This window comes from Monopterus albus, unplaced genomic scaffold (assembly GCF_001952655.1).
Source record: "Monopterus albus unplaced genomic scaffold, M_albus_1.0 scaffold147.1, whole genome shotgun sequence".
Taxonomy (NCBI): domain Eukaryota; kingdom Metazoa; phylum Chordata; class Actinopteri; order Synbranchiformes; family Synbranchidae; genus Monopterus; species Monopterus albus.
This window is the reverse complement of record NW_018128027.1, coordinates 574,221-582,688: the sequence shown is the minus strand read 5'-3', so window position 1 is coordinate 582,688 and position 8,468 is coordinate 574,221. Positions and strand designations below refer to the sequence as shown.

Here is an 8,468-nt window from a genome sequence, read left to right as displayed (position 1 = left end):
TGTTCACAGTGAAACAGTGACTAGTGGGCTTTGTACACCCACCATCCACACTAAACACCTCCCTGTGGTTTCTGTGCGGTACAGAAAGTATGAAATTTCTTCAGTAGAATAGTATTGTATATAAACAAAATGACAGGAACACAAGATTTCCCTCTCACTTTTCATTTTTCATCTCTTTCTCTGCCTTCCCTGATGCATCCCACCCTTCACCTCCCTCTAACCTCTTCTCTCTCAAAAGTTTTCTTTCTTTCTTTCAGTTAATGATGAAATGCTCAGTCACATTTGCGTTTTCTGTTGGTGAGTAAACTGTTTATGCATCAGCTGAAGGTTGGGGCTGTAATTCTGACTCAAATAAGCTGGGAGTTCCTTCTCCCCACATGAGCAATGCAAAATGAGAGGCAATATGTCAGACCTTGACTAGACTTATTTGAATTTTCATCAGTATTCTTTGGGTATAACTCTTCCTAATAATTTTAGTTTGGGAGGTTGAATTCATGGAGCGCCTGTCAAGGTGAGTCCAGTGACTTAAACTGTTCAAAAATGTTTCTGTTTAAGGCTGCCCTGTCTGTCACTGTGTCCTCTGTGCCCTTATTCTATAATAGCTATTATTCACTCCTTTGATTTATCTCTCTGCAGCAAGAAGACTTTACAGACAGCTCAATAATGTCCTCTAATGTTTTTTTTCAGTGTTGCATAAAAGTGTGTTTTTTATGTCACAGTGCTTTCTCGTTTGGGTGGCTTTATCTCTTCGCTATTTGGAGCTGTGTCTTCTCATAATTTATTGCAAATTCAGGGCACAATCCAGAGCAGTAATTAGAACATCTTGAAAAAAAACAACAACTGTGCCTTTGGCTTTTCTGCATAAAGAGTTATTGGAGTTACTACAGAACTCTTTGTGCAGAAATTATTAATTATGTTCACTGAGCAGTTGTGCCTTCAGCATTTCAAGCTCTTATGCAGACTATACAACACAAAAACACTTGAAAAAAGCAATGGAAGATGTGGCCCCATGACCCATTAATTCTAAGCATTAAAAATTACTCCCTAAAATCTAAAAGAGACAAACCTGAACTTACACATTACTTAAAACTACACTAAAGCTGGGTAAGAATAAATTACTGATCAAACACTTTCTACCTGTTTCATAGTATGCTGCTACCTGAGATTGTGTCCAGTAATCTATTCATGTGTTATGTGGTGTTCATGTTATATTATGAGATAAGGGTGTTAGGATCCCAGCAGGACATGTTGCTCCTGGCTCAGCAATCTGTACAAAGACAAGAAGACCACTCTTAAGTCTCTGTCTTTCTCCCTCACACCATCACAAACTGTCTCTGTGTCTCTGTCTCTCTTGCAGGACAGCAATTACAGCATCTGCAGGCAACAACGCCTTTGTTGGCCTTGTAAATGCACTCAGTCGTTATCTCACAATTCTCAGTGCAAACACACAAACAGAGAAATAAGGGTGGGACATTTCATATAATGCCAAACACTGGTGGAATTATAATACCTCAGTTTTGATAAAGATTGCAAAATAGTGCTCTTAAGGCTCACTTAAAGTTGAAGTAAACAGTATTTATATATTATGTTTCATGTGAAACAGGTCACGCATAATGACTAATCAATGAGGAATTATCCTGCAAATGTGCAGTTTCTCTGAGGTTTACACCTTGTTTTAGCATCTTTTTTATGGCCTGCACCTTTACCGTTTTAGTTCAGCACTAAATGGGGGACTGCATTAGTTAAAAAACACAGTGTAGCATTTAGTAGCTGAAGAACTGGGTATTTCTCTTAATGTATGAGTTGGCAAGACCAAAACAGAGCTCAAAGGAGAGTGAATACCAGACTTACTTATTGATCAGCCATAGAATTATAACCACCTGCTTGTTACTGTGTTCACAGGAGTCAGTGTAGCAGCTGGTTGGAACTTGTGTCATTCTGCAGCTCACTTTTTTTTTCTGTAAATCTGTTTGCTTCCATAGTTATACTGGCATCTTTTGATTTGTCTTTTTTACACAACATTCTGCACCAGCAACAAACACCCTCTTTCCAGGGCTGGTCTCTCTGTGGAGATTTGCGGGACACTGTGCTTCTGTGCTTCTCCCTGTGACTCTATGCAACATAAAGCAAGAGCAAGGAGATGCTTTGGGAGCTCCCCTCTGCCCAGCTACACATAGATTCACACAATTAAAATGCTGTACACATACAGCATCTCTGTCCATCCCTCAGGCCTCTCCTCTTTCTTATCTCTGTCTGTATCAGTGGGAAGGTCACAGACACACAGTTATTGTGCTCAGTTTGATTACATTGTAATCCAATCAAGCAAAGCAGAGAGAGCCCCATTGATTTTGAAGAGAAGGAATAATGCTTTTTGGGCTTAGATGCACATGTCTATATTCTGAACAAGGTGAAATGGGGGTGAGGGGGACAAATATCATATATATGTGTCACTGAGTCTGTTACTGACATGTTGATGGTTTATTTCTAGATTCACATTCTCATTGCAAAATGGAAACAAAGCTGTCAGCTCTTGTCCCAACAACAGAAAATAGATAAGAAACTGGCTATAGCTGAGGACAGGGCCCAAATATGAAAGATCACCCCATAAAAACCTAATGTATATTCCATGCAAGCAGGGAGACTGGTTTGAGGAATGAGTGATTTGCACTTGGAGGATGAGGTGGTGTCAGAAGGAACACTAACAGTGGGAAGCTCAGGAGGTAATCGATTTTAAGCCATTGAGATTCATCTGGGGCATGTCATACACACATGAACACCCAATTATACATGTGCATGAGCGCATGAATGCTCACAAAATCACATGTACACAAATCATACCATTAAATGAGATGTGAAGCAGAAGCAGGAACGGTTAGTCAGCACTCTGAAGATGTGTTCTTCAGCCTTCATGCTGTCAGTGAGTCAGGTCAGGAAGAGTAACCCATAAAGATGGCCGTCTCCTGGAATTGCATTTTGTTGACCTACTCCAACTTGTGTCTGTGATAGTGTTAAATGTGCAGGGCTGCTATCTTATTGCATTTCATCAAATAAAACCAAAGCCAGGACAAGGTCTTTATATGGTGTATTTTTGCTACATGGAACCTAAAACTTGGTGTTTCTGCTTTATTGACTTGAAGACTGAAGAACAGTGAGTCTGCAGTGAAGCATCGCCCCCGTTCCACTTCCCACCCTCCCCAGACAGCAAACAACAAGCCGGGAGATGACGATGACAATAGCTTTTGGGGAATGGCGAGGCCCACTCACCTTCTGGTTCACCACACAGTGTGCACTGTGATTCTAAATAAGGACCAAGGAGAGACAACAGGAGATTAATAGAGGCAACACATATGTGAATGTTTATGTTGTATTAAGTGTGTGGGGACAAATGTCAGCATCACCACCCTGTACAGGATTAAACATCTCTCTCTCTCTGTCAAAAACCAATAAAACCCACAAAACTGAACAAACAACATGGAGAGCTTTTTTGCTTCTCATGTCTTTGCAAAGCAGTTTCCATGTGCGACATAACAGAACCCCAGCCACCATGCATAATATGACCATCCGCCACATGCGGCTGCATAAAAAGACAAAATGAAGCAGAGATAGGTATCAGAGGAAAAAACAACAAAATGAGAAGTCATGTCACTTCAATTCATCACTGCCATAAGCAACAGAAACTGTGCCAAAAATATAAATGCATAAAAGGCAAAACTCAAAATTTACATTAAAAAAAAAGTATGATTTCACCCTATCCATCATCTTTATTATCAATGTTAGGAATAGTCCTTTAATTTAAGGATATACATGCCTCACATGCATCATGCGCTTTAATGCAGACAAAATGGCAAACATTTTCATTTGTTAGTTAGCCTTCATTACTCCCATGCAAACATAAAATCAAACTGTATGGGAAGTCCCAAATCTAAATCAATATGTGGGAATTACTCTTAATGAAGTATCAGTCTTTCCCAGGAGCAAACAGAGTGTGGGAAGCCTCCAAGGTGTGCTCCAAGTTTTTTTTTAAACAAAGATCATTCAATGGGTTTGGTTTGTACAGGCAGACATGGAGCATAGAGAATAGTATGAACAATGAGTGTTATGTCCTCGGGCCTTGGTTTGCTTATTGGGCTTGGGGTGTCAGTGTTTGTCTTGCTTTCCTGATGCAGCAGTGGCCAAAAGATGCCTGCTGCTTTTTTTATGCCCAGGCTTTCCTTCACCTAATCGCTGCTAATTAGAGGCTTATTGAGATCAGCATGACTTGCCTTTGGTTAAATTTTGGTTAAATAAATACACAGTTTTTTATGCCTCAAATCACTTTATTCATGGGAATACAATAAAAGCCAAGTCCTATAATTCAATTTCCATTGCTATCACAATATGCTGCACAGTCACACAACAGAGACTGCAAACACCATGCAGTGTTAGAGGATTGTAAAGACAATTCCACTGAGATAATACAGCTGTTATTGTCACTCTGTGTTACGTCCATGGATCAGACCACTCCCAGCACCTCGTCAGCAGGCACAGGGACTATCGGCAACTCCGCCCCCTCACGTGTGGGAGCGTACTCTCGTCGGCGAGACACACCTGTTCTCAATCATCACAGCAGTACTTAAGATGGGCGTTGGTGTGTCCTTGTTGCCAGATGATCTCTTGTCATTCTGCCGGTAATGGTGTATGTGGTATTGTGCCTGAGCTCCTTTGTGAGTTAACTGCTATTCTGATTTCGATTGCTTCCAGTTGCTACGAACTATCAGTCTGTGGGAGTGGAATACCTGATTATACCAGTGACTTTGTGGGTTTTTGCTAGTGATGTCCAATTGACACTATGGCACCTGTATCGAACCACTTCATCATTTGTATCGAGTATTGGTTCATTCATTCAAAGGCTCGGTTTAGTGCCATCTGGTGGCGAAATAGTGTACAGCAGGACAATGTCTGAATTATGTGATGGGTGTAACTTGGCTTTGTGTGAATGATGTGAAAACCTTTGTAAAGATTGATTGGTCAGTCAGTCCAGTCTATGAACGTATGTAGTGTAGTAGGAGAGTAGTGGGAGAAGGCGTGCTTGGGGAATCAGAGGATGTGCTAGGATGGTAATATGTGCGTATGTAACTAGGACAGGGTGTGAATAAATACAAGGGATGTAGAATCCATCTTTTGTATTCAAGAACAAAAGTTTCTCCAGTGTCTTTGGACCGATCAGCTGAAAGTGTTCCCACATTGAAGAACAGGGTCTCTTCCTTGCTGGCTCCATGGTGATTACACACCAGCAGCAATGATCATACCGACAGCAAATACGCACACACCTACTACGCCAACAAACCCACATGTCGCGCATCATCTTGGGTGGCTTTATAGTACGCCTACGCCTACGCACCTGCTGACGCGTGCAGTGAGATCTCACGTAATGACACTGTATCGACAGTCTGAACCGGTCACAGGAGTCACTCAGGCCAGCCATTTCTGCGTCGGACGTCATCAGTCACATGTCTTTTCGGCAATAATACAAGCCTCGAGGCAATGGTTCGTGGTAGATCCCTCTCCGAACTTGAATCATGTATCGAGGCCTCTGTGTCAGACGGCCATCACTAGTTTCTGCCATTCTGATTTTTGATTGCTACTTTGTGTTATGAACTGTTTGCCAGTGTTTTGACATACCTGATTTATTTTTTCTGTAACCTGGTTGGCTCCGGTGATTCTGATTTTGTGTGGCACTCTGCGCGAGGCCCGTAAGCTCTTTTCTCCATCAGTGAAGTAGGTACTCTACTCTCACCTATTGGTAAGATCCCAGATACAGGCAGCCGAAATGAGCCTTCTCCACAGGGTGGCTGGGCGCACCCTTAGAGATGGGGTGAGGAGCTTGGTCACTCGGGAGGAGCTCACAGTAGAACCACTGCTCCTCTACATCAAGAGGAGCCAGCTGAGGTGGCTCGGGCATCTGTTTCGGATGCCTCCTGGGCAACTTCCTGTGGAGGTGTCCCAGGCATTGTCCCACCAGGAGGAGGCCCCGGGGAAGCCCTAGGACACGCTGGAGAGACTATCTCTTGGCTGGCCTGGGAACACCTCGGCCTTCACCCGGAGGAGCTGGAGGAAGTCTGGGCATCTTTGCTTAGACTGCTGTCCCCTGTGACCCAGTCTCGGATAAGCGGAAGAAGATGGATGGAGAAGTAGGTACCCTGCACTTGGTGGTGATTACTTCTCCCAGCACTGGACCTCTCCTTCCAGCCGTCATCCTTCAACCTGCCCTGCCGCCATCTGTCAGCCTGCTTGGCTACCTCCACTATAGATTCCTCTCACAGGGCCTGCAATTTCCTGCCTCCCTGGACTGCTTTTCCAACCAGCAATGCTCTCCTGCCTCCAACCTATATTCGGATCCTCTGTCTTTATACTTGAGAAACTCTACCTCTGTATTCCTGTTACCCTCTCACTCTCATCCTCTGCTCCAATATAGTATGCCACACGTCTCCTTTGTTAGGTATTTTTAGTCAGATAGATATTGGTTAGATACTTGATGTATTAGAAATGTTTAGAGTAGACAGGCTGTCTAGCTCAGGCTACAATTATACACAAATGACTATAAATGCTTAGTCATTCTCATGAGTTACTGCAGGTTGCTTATGGTCAAGGATAACTAGATAGAAAGTTGATGACTGTTAGAAGACAGGATGTTTAATATTATTATTATGACGTGTATAACTGTAGCCATGTCATGACATGTCACTAGAGGTCGTGTTAGAATATTTTAGTTAGAATGTTTTAGCTACACACCACATAATCAACAGACAACCACACATTGATTTCTTCATGCTTTGACTACTGCCATGGTCAGCTGCAAAGCTGGCACTGGGAGACGTCACGGTTTGGCTTTCCTGTGTAGAATGGGGCTAGCCCAACCAAAGTGATATAATGTATAGCCCTGTTGTGGTTCAGGGTCTTTCATCTTTCAGCTGTATGTTGGAGGTGCAAGATACCTGAGCGTGTAATGTTAATTTTTACCTGTGTTCATTGAATAAATCAGCACTGTTTTGAAAGTACTTGGACAGCTTCGTCTCTCAGAGTTAGCATGGTGAAAAGTACTGGGGTCCCAACACCTTCAACCCCGGGGTTTTTTTTCATGCCTTTCTCTCTGGTTTTATTGTAACAAGATGATGTGACATTGTATTTGTGAAATAAAATCTAAGGCTCAGGACATATTTGCACTGTCTGCTTATATGTTGACACTGAATTCTGATCAAACTACTTTACTCTCTTGGTAAAGCAGGTGCTAACTATAATTTCAAGTGTTCGTTTTTTTTTATATATATATAATTGATGTCTGTGCAGATTCTCAGTCATCCAGGTAAGCTGAAAAAAACTTAGAAAAGAGATCTCTGCCCAAACATGCCCACCAGGACAATAGACAGTCGGTGGACAGGGGAGGATTCAAAGGTGTTTTCAGTTCATTTTTCCCTGGAGTACTCAGCTCTGTAGTTTACCCTTGAGGGGGTGGCTTGGTGGGGGTCACTCACCTCTCGAAATGCTAGGTAGCTTCATCTGGGGAAACTGGGACATTGATTTAGTTCGACACGATTTTGGTCGTGTCGAAAGGGGGAATTGTTAGGTTATTTTTTAGTTAGATAGATATTCAGAGATTTGTTGTCTAGGACTGTTAGTGCAGACAGGGTGACTTCCTCAGGCTGTTAAATGCAAGGTTAGTTAAAGTCAGGGACGAATGTTATTATGACGGTAAAAGTAACCATAATATTTGTCTTAATGTGTAATGTTATGTCAAATTGTTTTAGATACACACCACGAAAACAACAGCCACACACATTATTTTCTTCATGTTTGGTCTACTGCTCTGCTCAGCTGCCAAGCTGGCATATCAGGTGACGTCACGGTTCGACAGCCCAGAAAGGATTAATATTGTATAGCAATGCTTGGTTCGGGGTCTTTCCTGTTTCCGGGCTGCTTGGGCAGCCTGGGGGTTGGAAGATCTCTGGACTTGAGGTGTTAATTCTTGCCTGTGACTTTTTGAATAAACCAGCACGGTTATATTTTTTATATACTCAAGTGGTCTGAGTCATCCCTTGGAGTTCCTGGTTTGAAAGAACCGGATGAGGCTTTATAATGGAATAGAGCCTATAGATTTATAATTGATATTTTTATTCTAATCATAATGAATACTTTAATATTAAGTTAAAAAGCAGTGTCTTACGGACCTCTCTGGTTAAAGGTTTCAAGTGCATATATGCACTGCCAATATGAAATAAAAAGTTGTGCTACAAAAAAATTAAATCCACATCAAGTGACAATGACCAGGTCATTTGGGTGCAACCTATATTTGTGAAAAAAAAGGCAAAGTTTCACTGCTTTTGCAGCAACTGAAACAGTACTGTGGTTGTTTTTGGACATACTTCTGGATGTGGATGGCACAGTTTGAGGAGTGTTGCAGTCGGTTCTTTTTACCCTGCTCACTCTGTGAG

The 8,468-nt window shown here is 42.2% G+C and overlaps 1 protein-coding gene across 1 annotated transcript in view; it reads right to left on the bottom strand.

Moving 5' to 3' along the window:
• dlgap2a (discs, large (Drosophila) homolog-associated protein 2a) overlaps positions 1 to 8,468 on the bottom strand; it is a 303,340-nt gene that overhangs the window by 135,640 nt on the left and 159,232 nt on the right. The window contains 1 exon segment of the mRNA XM_020614558.1: positions 3,265 to 3,297. Coding sequence (XP_020470214.1) covers positions 3,265 to 3,297 — 33 coding nt within the window.